Source organism: Labrus mixtus, chromosome 21 (assembly GCF_963584025.1).
Source record: "Labrus mixtus chromosome 21, fLabMix1.1, whole genome shotgun sequence".
NCBI lineage: Eukaryota > Metazoa > Chordata > Actinopteri > Labriformes > Labridae > Labrus > Labrus mixtus.
In genome coordinates, this window is record NC_083632.1 from 5251773 (window position 1) to 5278912 (window position 27140).

Here is a 27140-nt window from a genome sequence, read left to right on the forward strand (position 1 = left end):
ATTCTGGACATTTAGATTCACTTGAGGGGACTTGATAGTTTTGTTTTTTTGTTTTTTTTACAGGATATTTGCAAGATCCTGCAAACAGGATGGGGTTATATGCAAATGAGTGGGTTAAAGTTAATAATAACTACTCTGACCGTTGATATTTAACACAAAATATGTGACTTATAGACATCATAATTACACGTGAATCAAAGTAATAAAAAGTCTGTTGTAAAAATGTTTCAATCATGCTCAGCATCTAAATATTGAAACATATATTGGTAAAAACTGCAGCAAAAGACCATTTGGTACTTCAGACTTCCCTCTGATTATCTATCTAAACTTTAAGATCACAGTAATATAACCTCAACTACAGGTTTGTTCTGCAGTAACTCCATCCAGGAATGTAACCTGCATTACATACAACTGACACTAGAGGGCGATATTAGCACATCTACAAACGAGTATAATGACCACTTCTCCCAGCACTGCAAGTCTGACACTGAAGGATGTATATTTTTTATTTAATCAAACTGTCAGGTCGATGTGCGAAAGAAATGTAAAGCTACCCGATTCGATAAAACGCCATTGGATCTGTCATTTTTTAAATTCAGTTTAAAGAGCGACGGCACTTGAGGTGCTTTGTTAAGGCGATGAAGTACGGGTATTTGAATGTTTTATTACTGATACCACAGTTTATAATAACGGTAAAAGATCTGCTTTTTTTAAAAATCCTACTAAGAGTTAAAGGAGCACAGAGGAATAACCAGGAAGATGTACTCACATTGGTATAGTGAGAGCATTCGACATGCAGGAAAGTGGTTCAAGTGTTGCATAGTTTCGAGTACTTATATCTGTTTTTTTTTTGTTTTTTTTACATTTTGCATTCTTTATTACGCCCTGGGGGAAATTCTGGTTTTACAATCTCAGCAATTCTCAGGAAGTGACATTGAACCTCTCCGGCTACCAGACCAACTTCGGTATTCAGCTCCGCACCAGGACTTGAACTGTTGACCCTCCGATTCCCAACCCAAGTCCCTACAGACTGAGCTACTGCCGCCTTAATTGCATTCTATTTTGAAGGATATTTGTAAGTGTGATATGTTAGATCTTTATATGTAAACGAAGCTCAAGCTGTCACTCAAAGGTGATGGTGTAGGGTAATTTTAAAGATGCATACAAAGGAAAAAACATGGTGTACAAGTGGAGTGAATGTCTATCTGTGGTCCTCTATCTATATCTATGGCTTCCAGCGAGTTAACACTTGTTCTTTACGAAGCTGAAGTGTTGAGTTAACACACAAGAAATAATCCAATTAAATCTCCCGAGAATTGTCTTGACTGTATACAGCAAGCAGCTCTTCTTAGAACTGGTATCACGGTGCCTTTTCTAAGTGACGGTCCTGAAAACAAATGTAACACAGAGATGTGTTTGCACCACACTGTTTGCTCGGACTCAGAAACAACACATTTGATTTTAACGACAGAATCATTCTGTCGTCACACAACCAGATGGCTGTAGCCAGAAGAAATCGTCTCTGACAGAGAAGAGAGAGAGCTGTGATGTTTTTTCCGTCTGTACAGTTAGTGCGCTGCTCTCTCCCTCCATCATGAATGCACCATGTAAAGCAATATTCTCTCCTCTTTCCTTCCTCACACACACAATGAATCGGCTCATTTAAAAAAAAGTTAATATTTGGTCTTTAAAGCTGCCCGTCATGAAACACAAGGACTGTTTTAGTCGTCTTTACAGCTGGGTTGATAACGCATAAAGCCTGTTAGGATCAATGTCAGACTGGAGGCTTCTAATTAGCCAACAAGACTCATCTCGCCCGTTATGTGAAATCTGTTCCAACAAGGTTTTATCTTTCATTTCAGGGTTATTTATGCCGAATAATCCACTCCTGACTGTGTGTTTGTCAAAGTGTGGATTTGGCTGGAACTCTTTCAGCGACTCCATCACTACCAAATACTCTTCTGTGTGAAGGTCACATTTCAGTGCGTGCTCTGCCTATTTTGGAAAAGCAGAAAGTGAATAATCTCGCACAAATGAGGCCCGGAATGAAAAGAAACAAAAACCAAGGAAAACACAAAAAGAGCGGAGTCGTGGTTAAAGATTACCAGCTTGCTCTTTTATTGAAAAATATAACTGTTATTTCAAAGAGAAGGGAAGAAATGAATATATTAATATACTGTAAAAGCAGGATAAAGAAAGGGAACGGAAGATAGTACATAATTGGCGTAACACTACAGCCACTGAATAGAGAAAAATAAAAAGAAGCAGAAAACATTCTACAGCTGAACTTTGAGCTGGTTGTTTCTCGCAGTCCTTATCTTCTCCGCCACTCACCAAACGGCGGCTGTCAGGGCCACGGGAAAAAAAACGTCCAAGCAGACCTGAGGCTGAGTGTATTTACAAATTCCTTTATATGGTTTGTTCTGGCCTACTTAGTAGTTTCCCATAAAGCAGCACAACACATGCCAGAATGTTCGGACAATTACGAGAAAGTATTTCAGGGTGATTTAGTATCCTTGTCCATTATTTTCCATTGAGCTCCTTTAAATTCCAGCAGTCTTGGTTGCAGATTGTTGGAGGTTCTTTACTTGCAAATACAATTTGGCCACAAATGTGTTTTTTTTGTTTGTGTTAAAGCCTCAGAAATTCCTCTGATTTCCTCACTATAACCACATACTCACAATGCTCATGATGAAGGTTGTTAGCTGTAAGAATCAATAGCACAAATCATATTTACATGATGTGGTTTCAAAAAATAAAGAAAACTTCAGGAGTGTTCTGCTCTTTGTTTTTTTTTAAAGTGTCAATTTCTTGTTGATGAAGATGGAGGATTGCAGCTGCCCAAACCAGTGTTGTAGTACTCGAAATCGGTCTTGGTCTCGAGACCACTTTTGGAAGATCTGACTCGTCTCGTAATCGGAGGCATTTTTACTCAGTCTTGTCTCGGTGCCGGACTGTGCGGACTTCAGATTTTAAATCAAGAACACCACTGATAGGCTATTTTGGTCTTGGTCTTGACTTGGCCTCACCAAGCCTTGGTCTTGACTCGGTCTCACCCTGCCTTGGTCTTGGTCTCGACTCGTTTTCGATCCCTAAATGTCTCGATCTTGTCTTGGTCTCGGCACACTCCGGTCTCTGGTAGTATGTCTTGGTCTCGGTTAGCGTGGTCTTGACTAAAACACTAGCCCAAACAATCCACAAACCACATATTTCACAATTCATTTTAATATAAAGTTAAAGACATCTTCAAATTTGGCCCATTTACATTAAGGAAAAAAAAAGTAAGATTTCTGACTTAAACCATACTGCAAGTCTATACATGAGTAAAAAAATGAACACAAATTAAACATCCTGCTATCATTTTCCAATAATATGGTTAGAACGTACTTGGCAATTTCCTCTAGATTGCTTGAACTCGTTGCATCCTCTTCATATGGACATGGTGGTTTTTAAAGTATACAATAAAACCCGAGAAAATAATGGCACAGCATCCTGATTCCATATGTACACACCTGCATCAATGCCACAACCGGACATAAAGGTTCCCATTCGTCAAACGTGGCAATTAGTTTTCAAACAAGACATAAAAAAAAAAAAAAAGGTCAGACGTGAATCATCAACACAGGGAACTAAAGTACGCCTCTTTGTTGCCTTATTTAGAACTTAAAGTAACCTGGAGGAGCCAACTGAGTGAGCGTACAACTAAAAACACAAAAAAAGAATCAAAGAGAAAGGGCCCACCTGTCCGTCCCTGACCCTGCTGTTCCTGGAGCAGTTCCAGCTGGTTGTGGTTCAATAATCCAGCACATTTAATGAGTAGACTGGGAAAAGGCCCAGATGATTGGTTGATTTAATCATCTGTTTCTGCTGTGTGATTTGGGCTGCGTAGAGGAGGTGAGTCTTATCACCTGCGGGGCCGGTTAAGGGAATGTCTGCCACTCTCAGCACTGCCCCGAGACATACCCGAAGCCCGTCCATAAAAAAAAGAATAAAAAAAAAAAGCTGCACTCCAATAACACCTTGGACATGTTTTTACATCCTTTCTCTTCCCTTAGGGACAAGCCATAACTATTCATTTGGATTTTTACCAACTGTCCCTTTCACACTCATCGCTCTCCGCTGACCTGCTCATGCTACCATCGTCAGTGATGATGTGGAATGACCCAGAAACACACTCAATTAGCCACAATCACCACTTCTGTCCTGTCTCTTTAAAAAAAAAAAAAAAAGTAAAGGACCCAGGACACGTACAAAAGGCCTCTTTTTTTTTGACAATTCACATTTTTTTTTTTACAAACATAGGTCCTTGTCATCTAATGTGGCATTCCCACAAATGACAGCAAAGGTGATTTTTGTGTCTACTTGAGAATTAAGTGCCGTTTATCAAAATTCCATAAAAAAAAGAAGCTGGTTCACTCTGTGGTACCCTTACGATTTTTAAAGTCGAGAAACATATTCGGAAAAAAAAAAAACACCCAAATCATAACTTTTAAGACCTTGTAGTGCATAATTAGACTGATTCATCCCTTATTAATATAAATGAATAAATACCACAGCTGTCTGTGAATGTAAGGAATGGAGGCATTGCTAACTTAAGACAAACAGGAGGAAAAATAAAACAGAATAACTACTAAACTAAAAAAAAACAAACAGTAGACATGCTTGACAAAAGTAATAAAAAGTCACCCCTTAAAGTAAGACATGGAAAAGTAATAAGTACTTTATCTACTTAGTGTTTATGCCAAACATAGTCATTGGCAAAATGTCCTTTCCCTCTTCCTTGTTCAGAATCTCTAATACACACATCTACATCAACTTTGTGCCCTCACATATCCATTTCCTCACCTCACACAACCCACAACAAACGTGATATCAATGTGAATGACGGCTTGGGTACAGTTTCTCCAACCTTGTGGTCGAACTTTACTTCCCAAGACGCGTTCATGCGCTCATCACCAATGGCTTGCTGCTTTTCTTTGTTCGATCATTCACCTTGGAGAAGAAAAGAGTTCAAACACAGGTGCCAGTGTTGTTTGAAATGGGAAATTCCCATTCCCAAGCTGCGTAAATCTGCAACGATTAACAACCCAAGCCCTTCAAGAGTTCCACTCTGTGAGCAAGTCTGTCTGCACTCAGCTCACATCTTCTTGCTACAGCACAGTGAGTAAGGCCTAATTGGTTTTATTTATGATGTTGAACAAAGTGTACAAACATAATACAGATCTACAGGGCGCTTAGAGCAGCAGTGGCCCTTCCTCCAAATCATCCCCCCTGCCTACAACAGCTCGTGATAGCCTCTCAACATCTGCTCGTCTCGATAAGTGTCCTCCAAGACTGTTCATGGCAGTATTACCAGTCTGGTTTACACTCGAATCTCATCCTCGTCGTCATCCATGAAGGTGAAATCTCGGTCTTCCTCCCCACGTGGCGAGCTGTACTTTGCGCTGTCCGTGTCACCGTCCTGGAGGTGGTACTGAGGTTTCTCCTCAGTAGCCGAGCCGGAGCTGGACACAGAGTAACTGTCCAGGTTGTGGTGGTTGTTCCTGGTTTGTAGCTCCGGGGTGTATGGATCCACGATGGTCTTCTGCTGGTACATGCTGCGAGGTGGCCTTGTCGGGGCCCGCACTTCCGCGTCATCGTCATCTATGTGGGGTATGTTGGAGGGTGAGGCTCGGCCATCGCTACCCTTGCCTTCTTCATAGCCGAGGTCATCCTCCTCCCAGCCTTTCTTTTCCATCACGCTCAAGATGTCCCCCAGCATGGAGGGCCCCAAGTCAATGTTGAAGGACATCATAGACTCTGCGTGCTTCATCCCGCCTCCCTTTGGCATGGATGGTGGCAAGTCGGTAAGCTCACCGAAATTACGCTCATCGAACTCCGCGTCCATTGTGGCCATTGCAGCTGCGCCATTCACCGGCTTGGTCTCAATCTCCATCACCGTCTTCATGGGGCTTGAAGAAACACTCTTTGTCAGGTGACCTCTGTTCATATCATCATCGTTAAGGTAAGGCAGAGATATGGCATTTTTGACATAGTTGGATGAGCCACCAGAAGGCGCCATCGTGTTGTACTCGTACTTGTCCCCACGGTTTACAGACTGAGAGCGCTTGCTGCTTCTGAATGTGCGCGACAGCAGCCCTGGTTTGGGACCGGGGGAGATTTGCTTTGGTTCAGGCTCCCTGGGAGGTTCCCCAGATCGGGTGCTTAGAAATGAAGTGTCCCCGAATGCATCTCCTCCCCGGCCAACGTGCATGGTGTGGCGGAAGTCGCCCAATGGAGCGCTGATCATCTCTGCGGTCAGGTCGGCCCGTGACCGTCGCTTTGACTGGTTAGAGTTGTTTACCAGCTGCTTGAGAATAGGCATGTTTGCAGTCTTTTACTTATAATCCACAAGTAGAAAAAAAAGATCTAGGTTCTGTAGCAGTTTGATGTTTTGTGTTGCCAATAGTACCAGATGTTGTCAAAGAAGGTTCAATTCCAGGTGTTTAATGTGTCCAAACATTCTGGTCCTCCAGTTCTGGTTTCATCTTACCGTTGAATCGGCCTGTGAAAAAGAAAAGAAGATCATTAACACCACATCATTAATTTATGTGAACCAAACACTTTGCACCTTACACATGAAACATGCTGTCAATGAAAGACACCATCTGCGTCAAAGTACCACTTTAAAAGCTTCTCTATCAATTACAAAGTTTGCTCTGTTTTGTCTTGCATCAAGTACGGAAAGTTTCATTGCCAAGGCTTCAAAATGAGGCCTCACTTGAGTGGTTCTCACTAGACTTTTCTATGCCCAAGTCTGAAAGAGTGTTACATCATCGTGGAGAAAAGCTTTCTTGTACACATTTCACAGCAACTTCAACTTATTAAAAACCAGTACTAATACCCCCACTGAAGCTGGCCAAGGCAAAGTAAGAGTCAATACAAATGTTCCTGTGTCACGCTTCTGATACATTTTGGAGCTTTCACTGTCAACTCCTAATGGGCTGCTGTCACATTCATTTTCTCAAGTGGCTGCAGTGTCCGCTGTCACTGCTGTGCTTTACTTCCCATTTAGGCCCCTGACTGTTACATAACCAGCAAGACACAGGATACTGGGAGCCAGAGCAGTTCAAGCTGGCTGGACTGAAAAGAATGGAAAGAAAAGACGAAAAAAATGAAGTGGAACAGCCTTTTTACAGCACGGATCGACTTTCAGCAACAGCTCAGAAAGTCCAGATTTGCTACATTCTGTTCTTTCCCTCCTATAGTCAAGAGATGAAGTGTTTCCACTGCTAGCTCTTTGTAGTTTTTCCTCTCAATTTTACCCCTTGTCTTTCGGCCTTGAAGGCGACGTTTGATTATCTTTAAAAAATATCTTACTTTGACTTTTTTTTTTTTTTTTTTACAATTCACTGAACAAACATCAGTGGGCAACTCCCAGCTCTGGTGATGCCAAGTTGAGGATTAATGGCTTTTTGTGTGAGGAAAGCGGTGTGCTCTTGATTTTATGAGGTCACTTTGATCCTGCTCTTGCACTGATTATCTTTGCCTCAATAAGCTCATAATATGGCCCATTTCAGAAATTAAACCCAAGTGTCCCTAAGTCACAGGCAACCCAAGCCTTGAAACATAATCTTAAATCAGAATCAAATGGAGACAAGGTTTAAACACCCACTTATTCGCTAGCTAGAGTTCACTGACTCTGTGAGCTTCTGACATTAACAAGGGGTTCATTTGTTTTTGCCAGACGGCAACCCTCGTCATACTCCGTTTTCAAACCGGAGCTGGAGCCCACGCTCTAGGCCTGTATGCGAATCCCCATTGTGAATGAATGGGGGATTCACTCAACAATATTCCAAAGCAACGTCACCCATGAAAACATTTGCATCACTGACAAGAACCCATTCAGTTGGAAAGGCAACTGTAGCAGTAGAGGGAACAGAAGGGGGGTTGATAGATGATAGACTCTAGGGCTCTTGTTTGTTCCCCTCTTTCCCAAAAGCGAGCTCATCGCCAAAGGGGACTGAACCCTATCCAGTTCCAAGGGTTTATCGTATTTAAAATCTCCATTCAAGCTTTCTTCTGTAGTTCTGGCAGTGCTAATGAAGAAGATGCACTTTCCCCTCTACAAAGAAGGATGGCACAAAAGAAAGCCTAACAAAGAGCAAATGCTTCAACAAAGTTGATTTTCAAGTTCTATTGTAAAAGCCAATTCGAGTTCAATTCACACCCTTTTATAAAAAGGAGGGGGTTTACTGTTACAAAATCCATTAAAAAAGCAACTGGATGCCAAATTAAAAGATTATAGTGCATAGCAAACAAATGTCTACAAAGTCTCTCTGAGCTAAATCAGAGTGGTAGAGAAATGCAGTGTGATCGAGCATCTAGCTTTATTACTTCATGCCCCGTGCAGAAGCCAATTAGTATCTGTAGCATAAAAGTCAGCTGCATGTGCGACTGACCACTGAAGACAGCTCATCAACTGATATGTTCCTCCCCGCTACTCATAGCTTTGTATTTCTCTATGGCAACATCAGAGCTGAGCACTGGCTACCAAGCGAGCTTCCTGTCTCTAAGCCGGCCGGAGACAGCGGAGAAAGATTTTATCCCATACATGGAGAGATCCGCTCATTCAGATGGATTAACCCTTCCCGGTGGCCACATGTGGGGCAATAAGACAAACGGCACAATGCTTCAGCTGCAGGGGAATGCTTTTGAAGTGCGTCGTCACTCCAAGACATTCGACCTCAGAATAAAATATGTCAGTGGGTGATCAAATATCAAAAGGTGCAAACTTCACACCTTACAGTCATTCTAGGAAATGGCCCATTTTACGTCTTCTGGGGCCCCTTGGTGTTTGATGGGGAACAGTTTCAACTCCCCTCAGGATCGTCAAGACCCCATTATTGTGAGCATGACAAAAGATGAAGTGCGGCCTGCAGGCAGTCCTGTCATATTCAGTTCTAGCCTTTCAGTACTTTTAAAAAGATAAGTCATGAAGAATGGCAGTGTCTTGTGAAGTCTACTGTTTCATAATAACATTCCAGAGACAATTTGAAAGGACACAAAAGTTTTTCAGTACCCTGGATAAGAATGTGGCATGGTTACATTTTCTTTCAGATTAACACCGTATTCTAACAGGACGCGAGCGTAAGATATCCCATCGCATTGCGCAGCATCAGACGCTCCCTCACCCTCTTCAATGCATTTAACATTTACTTCTCAGCTCTGTGAATTTAATTGCCCGCTTGCAAACAGACTGACACCTATATATGTATTTAAAAGGTGTAAAAATGACAGTGTGGTGCTTTGTATTGAAGAGACAAAGCACAAAGCACAACTATTTACAACATTGCAATCACAGATGTCATATGTGCCCGGTTATCTCAGCTTTGCAAAAACACCCAACAACCTCTGTTTAGAGAGAAATATGATTTGAACAGTAGGATTCTTACCTGTACTTGACAGGTGACAGGTGGCTAATAACAAGTGTAAAGAGATATTTTAGACCATAAATTAGACAATAACACTTGCTAAGATTTTATTTGTTGCAGTGTAGAATTGAATCTTCTCAGTAAGTTGCTGTAGCTGTTTGATTTGTGAATGCAGGGCGAAATATATCATCTTCATCTTCTTCTGTAAAAAAACAAACAAACTAAAAGTAACAAAGTTATTTAACTTCAATGTCTAGACAGGAAGTAAAAACACGTTGTCATAGCTTTTTTCACATGTTGTGCTTAAGTCAGTCTGGCCTGTATGACCTGTACTACACACACTCTAAATACAGCTTAAGGCAAATTTCCCTCTCAGCCCTCTTGTTTACTCATGGAGCCAAACGGACAAACTGGTCGATCTCACGGTACATAGTTCATTCATTTGAGACATGTAAAAAAACTGAACATGTCTGAGTTAGAGCACCAAATATGCCAGGAGCGAGGTAATGAGTATGCTCTTGTTTCCTTTAGATTGAGGATTCTCTCCTCAGTCTTGGTGCCAGCCTGGTGACGATGCCTTTATGTAACCGAGCGCTCAAAGTGCCACATGACTCCGGCTCAAACTGAGACAAGTGGCGACAGGGCCATGAATGATTAAGAGCATCTTACGTCGCTGGCAGACTCTGATGCGTGCAGAGTGACATCACAGCAACCACGCTCCTCATCAGCGTTCAGCCAGTCAGTCAGTCCCACTCTTGTAATCCCGTGGATCACAGGGGCCATACTGTCCTGAGCCACCCCAGGGCCACTTTCTCTCATTCGAGCCACTGAACAGGGAAAAGAGTTATCCAATCACAGCTCCACTTCTGAGTTCAACATACACCCAACAGTTTCTGGTTTTATTTTGGACTGCTTTTGAATCTTTTAAAGTAGAGACAGAAAAAGAGTCCATCATTTATTCAGGAGGTAGAGGTCTTCATGTAAGAGTTATAAGGAGTCACACAGAGGGTGATTACACAACTGTTGTTTGGAAGGTTATCTGGATTTAGACAGAATGGATGAATTAGTTTTCATGAATTCAAAATGTATGTTTCAGATAGCAGATGTCTTTAACAGATTAGCGCCCATATGCAAGTATGTGGTTACTTTGGAAGTTTTCTCCATTCTTTAGCATTTTACAGGAAATGACAAATACTTATTCTGTATTTTAGATGTAAAGAACTTTCGGTGCAAAAAACACTCCCTGGATTTTTAAGCCCCTCCCAAATGAGACAAAGGTCCACAATCTAGCTACCAGAATGAATCTTCCCTGCGTTTGAAATCCACACATTAAGTGCTATTGGCTACTGCAAATGCCATTTGATATCTACAAGAAGCTCTTCAATAACTCCCTGCTTTAGAATGCAACTGAATAATGTGCAATAAAATAACCCCCTGCTAGGTGTTTCAGACGAAAATTTAAGAAAAGTATGCTTGACTGGTTCTCACTTAAAACAGTGTTGACTCAAAAATACCAATGATGCCCCAATCATCCCGCCAAATTGAGTAAATTGTTCACATCAAGCACAAATTCACAGTCTACCAGATTTGGTAATGCCAATTTTTATTTCAACGTTCTGTTTTGAAGGGTTGACAGAATCCTTCAAAACAGCTATATTGTTTACGTTTGAAAACTACATCAGTGTATTTTTCATAAAACTCTTGCCTTGTCTAACTCTACGTCCTCAGTTGTCTATATCTTTATTCCACAGTTTGACACTGAGACTCTTCTGTCTGAGCAGTGAGAAAAACCTCTGCTTTGTTTAACCTTGAACCAGCAACAATCTCCTCCATTGTTCGGCCCTATTGTCAGCAACATTGATATGTAAATGCATATATATGGCCAGGCTACGCCGACTATGACATTGCTAATCAATTTATCAATAGAGCTGCGTGAGAATGGAAAGGTCTGACAAAAGGAGGTCGGCAAACTTAATTTGCTATTTTTTTCTTGTGAGGCTCACAACCTCTGGACCCAACATCGGATTCCCACGGGGGGAGGAGGCTAATAGTTTCAGAAACCCTGGAATGACATAATAAAACCAGTGTGTCAGTGAGTTGTATGAAACTAATAGTAGTTGCTTTGGGTGTAATGTAAAGGATCTGGAACATTTATTTATTGTTTTATAATTAATCAGAGGTGGGGAAAACGACCTTGTCTCACAACCACTTGACGAGAGAGGCAGGGATTAGTGTGTGTGTGTGTGTGTGTGTGTGTGTGTGTGTGTGTGTGTGTGTGTGTGTGTGTGTGTGTGTGTGTGTGTGTGTGTGTGTGTGTGTGTGTGTGTGTGTGTGTGTGTGTGTGGGGGCGGAGATTCGGGAACCTGAGGGATGCCGATGTGTGTGTCCAAAGAGAGCGTTTGTTTTGGTCCAAAAATCTGCTCCGAAAGTCACACAGCGAAATATTCCAAGAGTCGTACTGTCAGCATCCAAGCCCAAAAACAGTGTAATAAAAATAAAATAGAGAACTTTTACTGTTAAAGATGCTAAAATGTGTGAAAAAAGGACAGAATTAGGAGACCTAAACAACTATGTATGAGTGTGGTTCTTCCTCGCACCATAGCAGCAGCCTTGGCGTGAGCTCATTAGCCAACCCTCCAGCTCTCATCTCTCCATGCTTGCCTCAAAGTTACCTCCAGCGTCTTCGCATTGTCCTCAACTCAACTCACCGCACAGACAACAGAAAAACACTCTGTATGCAGTGTACGAGCTCAAGTCGCTTTGAATAACACACCAGGAAAGTGAGTCAGCAGGTGGTCTGAAAGTGTGACTGATACAGTAACACAAGATTTATATTTGATGTGATACAGCTTATACCGACACAGAACACCATGCCGTAAACTCTCCTTTGTTCTTCCACTCTACCTTTTTTTTTTTTGCCAGCTTCAGAGGGAACCAGTATTTCCTGTTGGACTCCATATCTCGTCACACAACTCAAAGGCTAACCCTGTATGACAAACGGCAGAAATATCCCGAACAGACAACTCACAAAAGGAAGCGAATGTCAAGAAAGAGAGGATGCAAAGCTTTGGCATGTGTCGAGGAACATACCTATTTGACACCGCTGTGTGAGACAGTATGATTCCACAACAGATCGAATGTGAGCAAACACACCTACAACGCCCCCCGCAGCAACCGGAAACATTTATTGTGTTGTTTCAACTGTTGTTCCTTCTCATATGACATGAAGCAGCTGCCAAGAGACAAATTATTAAAAAGATAAATACATAACTGGACGTACACATTTAAAGTGAAAGTGTTAAGAGCACTGCCGAGGTGCCCTTGAGCAAGGCACCTAACCCCCCCCCCCACAAGCTCAGGAGCGCCCGCCGCAGGGCAGCCCCCTCACTCTGAGACCTCTCCATTAGTGCATGTCCACAGGATCCTGTTTGTGCATGTGTGTGTATTTCAGTTCATGTTTGTGTAGCATGTTTACTAGACAGAGTGTAAAAACGAATTTCCCCTCACGGGATCAATAAAGTATAAATTCTTCTTCTTCTTCTTCTTAATGTACACACAGTTACAGTTGTTCACTTTACCAAAATCCTCAAGAGCAGCTTAATTCTGCTTGTTAATTCATCATCATCAAATCTTTTTGGAAACAATACTTGTTATCCATAGTTAGACACGTAGCTGACATGATTAACAGGTGGGCGCGATGTAACGGCTCAGCAAGAGGCTTAAAACCCACCTCAGTTTTGGCTCTAAGCCTGTCCTTAGGCTGACTCAAAGCTAGGTTGAGACAAGATTTCCAGCATGGCTGCTGCTGCTGATGAGCCTCAGGAGCCCCCTGCAGGAACTGAGGGCTGACGTCACTCAGGCTTTGTCCATTAATATTTACAGTCTGTGGACGAAGATAATTTAAAAAATCATCTATAAGTCATTTCCTCTAAATCATTAGCTAAAGTCCACTAACCTTCTCCGTAACACCAGACAACAACGTGTAGTCCTGTCCATCTGCAACTAGAGCTGTTAATCCATAATTAACAGTTGCTTTTGTTTCAACATCTGGCTCAACAGGCCACCAAGCCTCTGAAATTGACGTCTATAGTACATTTTTGCTCGCCTCTCTTTATACACACAGTCTATCTTTTTCCCATCCCATCCCCCTCCGCTCTGCCTCACACGCTCTCTCTCCCTCTTTCTCTCTCTCTCTCAAGCACACCCCCTCTCAACCTCCTTCCTAGCGTCGTGCCTGAGGCTGTCATGTCTGCAATACAAACATTACAAACTGCGCATTATACAAGTTGCCTGACAGGAAATGTATGGAAAAAATAGATGTGTCAATTGATATGGTTACATGGACCTGACTTGACAACCTCACAACTGGTGGGAGCCAGTGATGAGTTAGATGAGCGCAGAAATTATCATTATTATTTTTTACTTCTGAAATCCTAAAGGCTACCAAAACAAAAGAAAAGAAGTTGCTGAAGTGCAGTTGATATATTCTGGTTTTCTTCACCATATCTAAGTCTTTCACTGATGCGGCAGTCTTAGAGTCGGAACATCAACGCTGCCAATGGTAGTGCCATAAATAACATGATGTTTGTGAAATAGTGGAAGTTTTTTCCCCTTCGTTTTTGAGAAAGAACAAACTGTTTTCCAATTTAACTTAGTGGGCCAAGAGGGATACTGACAAATCTTATTTGGGGACCACTGGGAACTTTTGGCCACTAGCCATGGGGCCATCGTTCATGTAGAACCCTGGCTTTATTCACTCTGATGAGTTGGATAGGAGTCGCGGCAGGAAGCTAAACCCATAGCTGTGCAGAGAGGGTTTCTTTGGGTCAAATTTTTTAAATCCAATCCAACAACATGTTTATTGAGCCTTCAGGGTTAACAGACCGGTTTGTGTTGAACGGTTGAATGTTAACAAATTTCAACGACATTTCCTCAGGGACTGTTTAAATGCCTTAATCATCATCAATTTTAGTGTCAACAGACTTGTCCTCACATAACACGACAATCAAATCAGCACCCTAAAGCTTTTAATAAATGATTAAGAGGGTGTGTGTTAAAGAAAGGTTTGTATTGTGTAGGATTTTGTCAAAATTCAAACTGGCTGTTGGCATTTGACCAAATGTAATTTAAGATTTACAGACAGTGGGGATGTATGTAGCAGCTTGTTAAAGAAACACTAAGTATGCTCTGTTTGGACTTGAACAAAGGCGAGTTATCCTAAAATGTTAAGTGCTTTATTTGCAGGAGACACAACTCTCAGAAACAAGTTCAAACAACCAGGGTAGGCGAATATACCTACATCAGCAGGACTGTCAGCCAAAGCACTACAAGCCCTCTGTATATGGTGAGTGTGTACACTGCACTGTATCAGCCTGCAGGGCCCCAATGCCGCACAGGGTGCAACTAAACCACAGAAGGATTAAGGGCAGCGTGTTTCTATGTGAGCAAATAAAACCGGCATGCCTGAGCCAGTGCTCTGCGCTCAGGAGGGCAAACACGGCTCCTCCGTCCCGCCAAAAAACACGAGCAGACCAACCTCCCGCCACACCACCAGAAGCAGCAGCAGCCAGCTTCCTCTGTCTGACTCCAAAATCAATCTCCTGTTGCTTCTGCCGTGTTGCACAATCTCCTGTTTTGACCCCTGCTTGGACACCAAGTTACCCAATCCTTACATGACTCGGAGTGATTTTTTTTAATCATTCCCCAATCCTGGTATGAGGAAGCAGGGGGCCTCCTTCTATACGATTTCTCTCCTTCCAGTTGAGTAGGTCTTTTACAAAGCTGCAAACTTGGACAAAGCGATTGGTCAGATGCTGGGTGGGCTGCCATGCTGTTCTCCAACCAGTGTGCGATTAAAAAAAAGCTTGGCTTAAAACCAAAAGAGATAGATAACAGACATGTTTCCCTGATTATAAAATAAGCTCAAACAAATCCACAGAGGGTTTGTTTTCAGGAGAGCAATGCGCCTCCTATTCATGTATGAATAATATCCTGAGTGAAGAAAAGATTTCTCATGTGAAGCAACGATACCACTGGGATTTCTCGCACAGAAAGGGAAGGCACAGATGGAGGCACTGAGGAGAAACCCACCCTCAAAGACTTGATGGAGGGTGTCACCACATTGGATTCACCCGGTCATGCCAGCACAGCGACAGACGTTCTTTCTCTGTGTGCTGCATGAAATGTACCCAAACCCTCATTATGCCTACAGTGGAGGGATTGTACTCTGCTGTGTGTGTGAGTGTGTGCACACGAGAGTACATGTCTAATTAATCGCTGAAATCCGCCCCATCAGTCTCTGACAAATAGACAGCTATTCACGGCTGGTACGCGAGGGCAGGATCTCAGCCAAATGGTTGAATTAGGCGTCCAATAGCTGCTGGACGAGGACACAAAGCTGAATTTTCTACTGAAAATTGTGCTCAAGAGGAAATCGAGCGAGAACAAAATGATCTGCTACAGGAGGGGTGCCAATTTTTAGAGTTTAAATAGTTTACTGGCCATATTGGTGGCGTTTTTTTCAAAGAATATGGGGGTCAGTAGCTCGAACAAGTTACTCCAAATGAGACCTTTGAGATACAAAATATGCCAAATGGCCAAAAAGATAATTTGCTGCCAGTTTGACAATCTGCAGTGTCTACAAAAGCAAGCAACACACACACACACACACACACACACACGTACAAACTTTGGTTATATCAGCAGGAGGCCGCTGAGTGTTATTGGAAGATAAGTGACCCCTTTCTGCACAGTGTCAACTTCTCAGCAGCCTCCTGGCCTTTTTATCAGCAGCCTCCCCTCTGAAGTCAAACACACAAACCGCCTATAAAGACCCCGAGCCGTCACTGACAAGATGAGTTAATAAACCCCCATGGTGTTAACTTTAATGACGCCAACAAAAGGCAACAAGCAGGCCAACCAACATGGCCACTTCAGCCCTGATAATAACAACTCACTACAGAAGACAAGCTGAAAAATCTAAGAGCAGGACTGAGATAAAGACCGGAGCTGCTGTCCTTGTGAAGCGCATTGGTAACGTACTTGCATTCTTGCGTGATTTACCTACACCCACTGTGATTTGGTAAGTGCTGTGTGCGAGTGGGGAATCGCTGGCTGTGATGGAGATTTGCCTTAAGTGACTCTTCAGGTTTGATCACACCTCAGCAGCTCAGCTCACTCAGAGTTGAAAAGGGTGCTTAGCTTAAACCGAAAAGCCAAGTTTATTAATTCAGGGGAAATAAGCTAAAAATGCTGTTTTCAGACCATGTGTAAGGCAAATTTCTACAACTACATGTCAGGAAATTTTCACCAGGTGACATGAATAATGCATACCACGTACAGTAATCAAATGAAAATGGACCAATATCTGAATTGGCACATTGGCCATGTTAAGTAGGGTTTTAGCAGTTTTCAGCTCGCTATCTGGTGCAGTAGTTCCTAACCTTTTTCCTTCCTTGGAGATCTTTGGCATCCTCCAAGGGGGGCTGGCTCCAACCCTTTCATCATAATTAAATTAAAGCCAAAGTACAGCCCTATTTGTAGCTTGTCAAATGTGACTTTAGCGGTAAATATTTGCTTTTATGTGGGACCGCCAAAAATAATACTACAAAATGAAGATGTCCTCCTTGGCATTTGGGAACTTGCATTCAAAATTTAAAGATTATTCAAAAAAAACTAAGGCTCGTGTTGTTTTTCAAGAAGCCATATGTAATACAACACCAGGGCGTGGAGAGAGAGATAAAATCTAAACCACAACTTTTGATCCGATATCAAGTTGCTCCAGTAAAACATGTTGATCTGTTGGCCGGATGATTAAAGTATAAAACCTCAGAGAGCTTTCTGGAAACAACACCTGATTACGGCAGGCAAGTCTTTGAAGCAACATCAGTGACATTTGACGGCAATCCATCTGTCTTTGATTTGGTTTTTCTTAAAGACGGCTTTGACGTGCGGCATGCTACTTTGATTTGGCTATAAATCAATAACATTGTTTACCTGAAATCTTATTCCAGTAAAGAAGGCAGATGCATGAAAGCCGCCTGTTGTGTCTATGTTTTCGAAGACTCCTTTGAAGTCCACCAACGGCTCATGCTTGAACAGCCAAAAAAAGGTTCAAAGGTCATCTGTGATAGTTTGCCTCTGATGTCTAAATCACAAACAAAACAAACACACACACACACACTATTTTATACATCTCGTCGGTTCACAAATGGCGGACAAAATGACTGGTCTACTGAGGAACCAGCAATGTTTTTAAAAAAGAACAAAGAACAAAGCAGCACAGAGGAAGACAGGAACCAAACCCTTTTGGCACACCTAAACCACACGCATTTACAGATTAAAGCACAAACACACACACACAATTAAGGTGACCCATATTAACAACACCCACTATTAACAGTGATGTTAACACAAAGAAACAAAGGCTTGTGATACTTATCTATCTGTATTCACAGCGCTGGATTGCTGACCTGAGAAGTCCTCTCCGACAGGAAGATGTGTGACTCTTCATTCATAAGCGATCCTCTGAGGATTTTCAGGGCCCACAATAGTTCATGTGACTGTTCCCATCTCCCGAACTCGTTTAACGGAATTAATTCGTCATAAAGCGGGCAGAGAGTGACCACAGCTACGCCAACAGGCCCCCCTTTTGTCTTCTCAGTACGCTTGAGAGAGAAACCACCTGTTTCTGTGAGCATACAGAGCAGGAAAACAATGAGGACTCACTGAACTGTAAACAGGCCGGAGCGTGGACCCGAATGACCAGCTGTACACCGCCAGGCCTGTGTTTTCAATATATGACCCAGGCGTAGTCGAGCATATTTTGAGTAACCGTGGTACTTGCTGTTAAAAGCTGGTAAATATTGTTGTCTGTCTCCGGGTGGGGGAGGGGAAACATATTGCACCATGTGGTTAAAGTTGAACTGTGTATTCTATTGAAGCCCTGTTATTTCTGCCAGACATGACTAAGGTCAAAATATATGATACTCTTCTCACATGTGCACTCACTTTAGACTGCAGGCAGGGGTTGTCAGGAGGCCGGTGAAAGGACGACGCGGAATGGGGGGGGAAAAAGGAACCCAGTCCAACGCTATGATGACAATACCCTTTATATCAGTGCTACGTGCCGTCGACATATTCACAGTATCATCACAAGAGTGGAGAAGTTCGAAAGTATTAAAAAGTATTTAAGCTAGAAAAAAGCACTGTCCACTGTCGATATGATGTCATATTGATGCAATTTAGACAGAGTGTAGGAGTTTGCGAGTCACTTTTGGTAATCAAAAACCAGAAACTTCCTGATATTGGATGCCTAGGGCTTGTGTTTTTGTTGCCATGGTGTCCAAGTGTAAAACAAAGAAAGGAAAGAACCCACTGACTTTCTTATCAGATTTCTTTCTGTTTGATTTTGCAGCTAATAAACTGTTCGAAATATTCTTCAACTGCTGCGTGATGATCATCTGAAACTGTATGAGTGCAACCAAAGATTTCTTATCAGCTCACTTATAAGGTGAGGTGACAATTCCATCTGCCAAAGAAGTCAGTTTTCAAGGTTTCTACAAAAGCACGTGTCTGTATTAAAGAAAAGTCTTGTTATTTCATTAAATCACATTTTGTGTGTTATGACTTGTGTGTATTAAATTAAGTCTCACTCGTGAGCAACTGTGATAAGAAGGAGTGAAGGCTTCTACTCTAATAGTGAATTACACATAAAGCTTGGTTAACTTTTCGTAAGACCATCTGTATCTTGTTTTCTGTGGCTATAAACGCAGCTTTCCAAAGTCTGAAAAGATAACTCTGTTGATGTCATAACTGTTATCATGGCTTGGACTTGCAGACCTTAAGAAGTCTCAGAATCTCAGACTCTGATGCACCAAGTTTTACTGTTTACAAGTTTTCCATTTTGTATCTGTCAATCACGAATGCTTCATCTTAAGTGGAATACAAATATCTGGAATCACATGCATCACAGCACACTATCACTGATCAAAAACTCAGACATGATCACTTCCTCTTACCCTTAGATACTTCATCAGTTAGTTTGTATATTTAGTCATTTAAGTTCAATTAAAGCTCCTGTGGGAAACTTTCAGTTTGTGTCTGTTTTGGCGCCCCCTGTGGACAAAGTGATACATCTTATCTCTGTGCTGATTTTGATCTGTACATGTGTTAGTGTTTTGTTTTGTTTTACAGTAACTGTCATCCTTCTGTCTTAGCAGTAAAACATATCACTCATCGACAATCTTTGCCATGGAAAGAAAATTGTTTTGGCAGCGACTGTAAATCACTCAACACGACATCTACCCTGCGGCAGTGGTTTCAGGTATTGAAAACAACAATGTAAAAATAACTAATCTTCTCTCAGATGGTCTCTTTTGCTGGTCATAAAGAGCCAACAATATTAATTTTGGTCTGTTTCATATCCAGTCAAAATATGTTTACAGGAGCTTTAATTATTGTAATTTTTTCTATGTGGCCTCCCATTTTTTGTTACTAGCCTTTAGCCACAAACAACAAACTATGTAAATAGCATTAAAAGTGTCTTCAAATTTGCCCGAAAGTGAGCCTAAAATGAAGACCACCATAAATCCTTGGTGGGTGTGGGAATCAAAATTGGTTTGGGAAAGCTGTAGGAGGCTCCGAATCCATGAGAGCTATTAAAAAATGTCCCCACAACATCTGGTTTCCAAAATACTTATTCTGCAGTAAGTGAAAAAAGCGTTATACACAAAAAAAAAGTAAGAAAAACCTGATCTTCACCACATGTTCACTTTAAATCAGCGCCACTGATATCAGCATAACACTGGGACCTCATAGGAAAGTCAAAAATCAAAAGGTGTGGTTGGGTAATGTAATGAGAAAGGATCGCAGAGGATGTCAGGTGGATAGGTGTGCCAGCTGATGATGGATTAGGTTCTGAGACATCCTTGTAAAAACCAGAAACCAGAGAGGATGTTTGGAAACTTTAGCAATGTGAGAACACCCACCAAGCTGGCCGCATTCAGCTGTGGTGAGACTAACTTCACCTCCAACAGGATTATTATCAAAACTGGTTATGCTGCTTTAAACAATGTGGTTCAGGACACAAACAATAAACAGGTGCTACAAAAGTGACATAGATGTACCATAGAATTACAGTTTAACTCTTATAGTATTCTATGTTATTTTGGAGCATGTTTACCAGTTGTGGAGTCATACTGGTTTTTTTTTTAAGAAGGACATGATGCGATTAAAATGTGGTGTGTTATTACAACGCACAAGAAAATAGTTCCTGTTGTTTTCCTCCATGTTGCTCTGAAAGTGACCAAAACAGCCACTGATCTGAGTGAAAGGGTGACAGAGTGCATACATGTTTTTTTGCACACAAGAAAAACAGAAAGTGGACCCCCTTGCTGGGAACAGCTGTGATGTATTGTTCTTTAATGGGACGGTAAAGGGCACATGGTGTTAGTGTGCCAGTATCAGCTAAGGTTTCTCTTTTGAAAATCAGGGTTTCCATGTGCCTAATACTTATGATCCATGGATTTCAGGATTGGGGGGGTGAAACAGCTGACACAACTTTGACATCTTTAACCACAGGCAAAATCTTTGGGGGTAAGGGCTAATCGGAATAATCTAAAATGCTTACAAAAATAACAGAAACTAAAGAAAACAGCTAAAAACATATCTTTGGCTAATGCTAAATCCCCTACAAATGGGTCAAATGATAATTCTGTGATGTCATAAGATGATTACCAGAATATCATAACGACAAAAAACATGTTCTTCTTTACTGAAGGCAGTTTTTTGGGTTATTTATAATTTTTTGCTCTTTTATTTGGGACAAAAATACTCAGAGTTGACCCAGTTGTACGCCCAATATAGCTCTGTCTTAAGAAGCCACAATATAATCCATATAGGTCAGGACACTTATTCAAAGCACTCTTACATGGGGGCTCTGTAATACAGATGGTGATTAGAAGACCTCAGGTTTGGTATCTCTTGTTTTTGAGTTCAAAGTTAAAAAACATATTCTGAGAAAAAGCCTGAAGGAAGCAGCGAAGCGTTGGCCTTCATATGAGGTCTGTTCAAAGATTAACTAGAACATCCTCAGCGTGGTTTCTCTCCAGAGTTCAAAGACTTCGCTGCTTTCTTTGAAGGCGGGGTCAATCCTGTAATTGTCTGAGACAAAACAACTCTCCACGGGGAGTTCGTCATAAGCCCTGTGCTTTCCAACATCAACAGCTGAAAAATGAGACGTCCGTCGCCTTTCAATTGATTAATACATAGCAGAAATCAGGAACTTCTAAAGCTCCACAAACAAATAAATGCAACTTTTACATCTTTATGAGATGCCTAAATGAATTGAGAGCTTTCAGTATGCTGATTTATGAATATTAATTGGACCATCACTGTTCTCTCCATTTCCCTTGCAGAACTATTAGTGTAAAATATGGGTTAAGATCTGTAGTGTTTTGCAGCTTCGGTACTAATTGAAACTATCAATGAAAACAATAATGGAATTTGAATCATTTTAAAACACTTTGCATGGAAAAGTATAAAGTAGTAAATAGCCCTGTGATTGACTGGCGACCAGTCTAGGGTGTACCCCACCTCTCGCCCAATGACAACTGGGATCGGCTCCAGCCCTCTGCAACCCCAAAAGGGAAAAGCAGTATAGACAATAGATGGATGGATGGATGGAAGTATGAAAATATTGAAATTTTTCACAACCTTAGTTTCTTTTTGCTTTCTTACGGAGACATGATCTTGAAAATCATGCTGCACCAGCTCAAAACAAGCACATAACTCATCGAATGAAATTACTTTCCCCAATCTGCACGACCTTTATGCAAGCTTTGTTATTGCAGCAAGGCCATACAGAAGACCAAATGCCATGAGATTCTCCAATAATTCCCTCTGGCCTCCTGCGGAGCATGGGATGAAGGTGGGTGGATTACTGTGGACACAAATAATTCGCATTTCCTCAGGCATGAGAAGCCACATGAACGCACAACGTAAGTCATCACATCTGACTCCAGTTAGCTAATTTGTGCTTCTTCCCCCATGTAAATAAAAGCGTAAAGTTTATACGGCATGCATTAGACCTCCATATTTTATCGAATCCAGACACACATAAATAAAATACTGACTCACTCGGAAATTGGTTTCCCTCCGAGTTAACAAACTGCATCTGAAAGTGCCTGAAGTTACTGTGTAAATGAGTCTAACTGCCTCTCCCCAACTTCCCCCTCTCTGCCTCCCTCCTGCACGCCCTCTTTCCAGCATAAAACAGTAATGACCTCAGCCGCAGTCAAGAGTCGGGCAGGTAGCCAGCTTCCTCACTACGCAGCAGCAGCAGAACCCTCCAGAGCGAACCGAAATAGCATGCGTCGCAAAAAAAGGCACAGTCAGAGATGACACACACACATGCTTCCCCCTCCCCTCTGACTCTGCAGCGCACACAATAGATCCTGATGGAGAGATATCTGCCTGGCAGCTCTATACAGAAAGGAGAAAAGAGGCCTGAAGTGGGTGAAAAAAAAGAAGCACTTTTGTAACTGGAAAAGACACAGAAACGCAACAGGGCTAGGTCTGACCTTGGCTTAAATCTCTGCTGTCAACTTTAACGTTCACTTTCCTTTTCACAAAGCTAATACGGAGTTGTTGGGTGAATGATTCATCAGCCAACATGACATTACTGACCAACGTTAAGGCTGTTGTTGGGTGTGGTTGTATGTTTGTGTAGGAGGGGGGTCAGAAGTCAAACCTCGTACAAAGACAACACCAAAGCCAAGCCCATTAGTCAATATGTCCTCCTACTTTTGTCCAGATTGGCGGTTTAACAAGAACGAAGGCTTGATTACCGACTCTTTGCGAGGGATAATGAAACCGAGCGGGCCTGCAGACTTTATGGTCAGTGTAGTTAAACTCGAGCACACACTTAACCGCCTTCAATCAGAGCATGATGGACGAGGCCGGGCAGGTAACACAGCAGCGCAAATTAAACAGTTCATCAGGCATGATGACCACGAGAGGCAAGTGCCCGGTCTGTAAACACAAACAGGAACTGCTCACTAATGATCCAGGAAGATGGAGGAATCTGGGAGTGACGGATGTAGTGAAGTAGCTGTGTAGTTTGTTAAGCCCTCGGTTGATTCGCAGAGATTTTACAGTGTTTGGCGCTCTGTCAGCAGCAGAGTATTAACGTTACATAACGCACAGGGAAGAGACCTTATGCTTCAATGTAACATCTGCCCTCTATGATTAAACCATTTCCTGTCCTAAAGCTGAAAATAGTTATTTGGGACACTTATTATCGACATGGCAACCAAGATTCCACTTCTGGATCCTCATGAACGGCATAAGAACAATGTATGATTTATTATATGCCAGATGTTGTTCTTATGGGGACGCCAAGCAGAGCTTCAAAATAAATCACATTTTCATTGACATAAGCAAACTCAACTGAACCCCTGTTAGCTTTCCATGCATCACTTAGTATATTTTTATTTCACTTATGGTATGGAGCCCCTGGACACATACATTTAAATTAGATGTTACTTCAAGTTAACTGTTGCCCATTTTGTCAGGACTGCAAGGTTAGGGCTGTCGGGTAACAGAATTTAAACTTCAGTAGGATTCTAGTAAGGATGAAGCGATAGCCTATCAATACCTAGCTTCTATTCCACTGCAACAAAAACAAGTCCAAGACGCCCAATATTGTCTCGATGCATGCTGTCTAGATTGCACTATTTTGCTTTTGGTTAAAAACATGAATCAAGATAATAACCGAGATTGTATCGTTATTTAAAATCCAGACAACCCGTAGAGGTGAGCTAGTTGATAGGTAGCTGAGAAAGAGGCCAAGAATTACCAAAATATTGTTCGCAAAGACCTTGTGGGAGGAGAAAACAAAAACAGCTCTTCTGCTATAAACCATGAGGGAACATAACTTTGTTGAAAAGAACATGATGTTAGGGTTCGGTCTGGTGCGCTTTGACGCCCACTGAAGGTCTCTGGGTGCGAGTGCACTGTCGTAAAAATAACTATTGGATATCAAGTAGGTGTAAGTTGCCTACTGACATCGCCAGCTCAGCGTCATGTGCGCACTTCTTGCGAGAGAACCGCAACCAGCTGCCAAAGTTGCATAGTGCTATAAACAGGTGACACGGGTGCTCTGTGGACATGGGATAGATACCATTCTCTCCCTGTTAAAAGTTGTTTGTGTTATTAGAGCAACTTAGAAGTTATATAAAATAAGCAACCTTCATTATTTGTTTATTGCCACATCATATCGCCATGGCAACATCAATGTCATTGTGGACCGCAGGTTTTTTTTTTCCACATATTGTGACAGCCTTATGCCAAGTGTTTGCCAACTGATTTAATGACTGATTTCAAAAGCGTGTTAAGGTTTTGGCTTTGCTTCCAAAACCCTTAACTATTTTAATTTCATAATCAAACCATACGAAGGAGGATTTCTTGAGAAATGGGCGCTCTGTGCCAACACGTCTATTTGGAGGCATGAACAAAAAGTTTGAGGAGCTCTAAATTACTTTTTTTTTTTTGGCAACAATCCAGATTGAATACCTAGCTAAAAAAAAAAAAACTATTCTTTCAACTTTGAAGATGAAAAGAGAAAAGTTTTCCTCAGGTTAAAAAGATGTGATGCTTTGTAAAGATCCTCAGAGTGTTTTGAAACAAACAATATATGACATTAAAGTACTTTTTTTTTTTAACCAAAGAAGTTCGCTTCTTCTTCAAAGTAAAATGTCGACTTTCATTTTGTTTGTTCTGCTCTTTAGTTTCTAGTCTTCACTGAGTAAATAGGGGACATATTGGACACCAGAGGGTCCATTGATGCCCCTCCGTAAGGGCCAGCCAAGAGCTCCAGGAGACTGCCAGGCGCTGATTGTCCAAGCGCAGATTTGACATTCAAATGAGATGCAGATTTCACACCGTCGGCTTTACTTCAACCTACATCTGTTTTCTGACCCCACAGTGAATCCTAAAAAACTAAAATAGCCACACTCACTACAACCGAATAGTTACTTAAAGTCGTCATTACCAGAAGTTACCTCAATAAGTGAAATACAACAGGACATTAAAGCAACAGTGTTACCTTTTTAAACAGTCCAAACGATGAGGAAGTTTCGCGTAATATTCCTCTCAACTCTCCGCAAACAAAGGAGAAGGGGACAACTTAAAAGTGAAGCGTCTGTGTTGAATCAAATTCAGTTTAGTTTCCTCAGTAGGAGAGTTGCAGCAGGACAGTTCCCGTGTTGGTGCTCCAATGTCGGTTTACTTTGCATCTGTGTGGCGCACAAAGCGGCCCTCCCCCTCCGGTCCTCTCCCCTCCCCTCATGCACCGGAGAGCACCGCCTCCTGCTGAGATTTAAAGGGACAGAGACCCATTTATTCACAACACACAACAATAGGCAGAACTTAAACTTGGGTAGGGGGGGGGGGTTCCTAAGCCATCAGTCCAGGACTAATGGTGATGAAATAAGATCTTCAAAAGTTTCGCTTAAAAGCCCACAGCGGTAGAAAACTTAAAGGAGAAGGACGTGTAAAGGAATTGTTTGACGCCATAAGCTTTCTTGCCAAGTTAGATGAGAAAATTGACAATAGCTTGCGTACTCTTATCAATGAAGGGTAAGAAAAAAATACAGCCAATGGTAGCTTAGCATAGCATACACAATTTAAACAGTTGAAAACAGGTAGTCTGGCTCTGACAAAAAAACAAACAAAAAAAATAGTACTTTTAAAATTCCCTTATCAACTCATTTGACGTTTCAGTAACTTGGCTGGAGTCTTGCAATCCAGACATTACCAGGCAGCTAATACAGTAGGCTAAGTTATAAGGCACAGCCGTAAAACCAATAAAATTAAGCCTTTTTATAAAACAATCGACACACATTTTGGTAAATGATTTAATGCTTACATGCTTACAATTAGCAAAGTCAGATAGGTAAACATATTCCCCTTGTCTTTGGGGTTGGCTAAGCTAACAGTGTCTTAGCTTCATATTGACCCTGCAGACATGAGAGTGAAATAAATCTTCTTGTCTTTCTCTTTAAAATAAATAATACAAAAGGTTAAAATTTCAATTGTAATCTTTAGATTTGCTATAATGTAGTGGTTTTTTTTTGTTAAGGTTAACTTATAACCACAATTGGCTGAAGAACATTTGAGAACTGTTTAAAACAAAGAGTGTTGCTATATTTGTAATTTCTTCTGGAATAGTTGGTAGATATGCAATAGGGAACCTGTATGCCTTCATGCTTTATATATGTTGTTTTCGTCCTTGGATAAATGCAGATATTTTGTAGAAAAGTAACATTTAAGACATTAACAGCCTACTGAAGTTTGGGATCAATTAAAAATTAAGCACAGAACAAATATTGCATGACACAAACGCACTGTGCAAATGAATAAAAATATCAACATTTACAAACATAATCTATAGTAGCAACCTTCAGTCAGCTTCTTGAGTATTAATTCACAGTACTCACCAAATCTTTGAAAAGTGCTGTCTGAGCATGAGCAGAATCCATAAAATTCAGCAATATAGTAAATGTTCAATGGGCTTATGGTTTATGGCATTAGGGTAAATGTAATTCAAGGCAGCAATGATTATGAGTAAAGGTCCAACATAGTATTTTATAATTGAACATTTTCATGTCATCAAAAATTGATGCCCTTTACTTGACAAATTGCAGGTTATATTAAAAAAGGCCTTTA

At 41.5% G+C, this 27140-nt stretch overlaps 1 protein-coding gene across 1 annotated transcript; it reads right to left on the bottom strand.

Annotated features, from left to right (window-relative positions):
* Positions 1 to 2094: 2094 nt before the first annotated feature.
* Positions 2095 to 25696, bottom strand: cdc42ep4b (CDC42 effector protein (Rho GTPase binding) 4b). Its single transcript, XM_061027791.1, has 2 exons — positions 25519 to 25696; positions 2095 to 6544 (listed from the first exon to the last, which is right to left on the bottom strand). Exon 2 carries the CDS (start codon positions 6362 to 6364, stop codon positions 5363 to 5365), a length of 1002 nt encoding a protein of 333 aa, XP_060883774.1. The 5' UTR covers positions 6365 to 6544; positions 25519 to 25696; the 3' UTR covers positions 2095 to 5362.
* Between the last annotated feature and the right edge of the window lie 1444 nt (positions 25697 to 27140).

What these genes read in the sequence shown, in the direction of transcription:
- cdc42ep4b (XM_061027791.1), bottom strand. Translation starts at nt 6,364, where the DNA reads ATGCCTATTCTCAAGCAGCTGGTAAACAACTCTAACCAGTCAAAGCGA.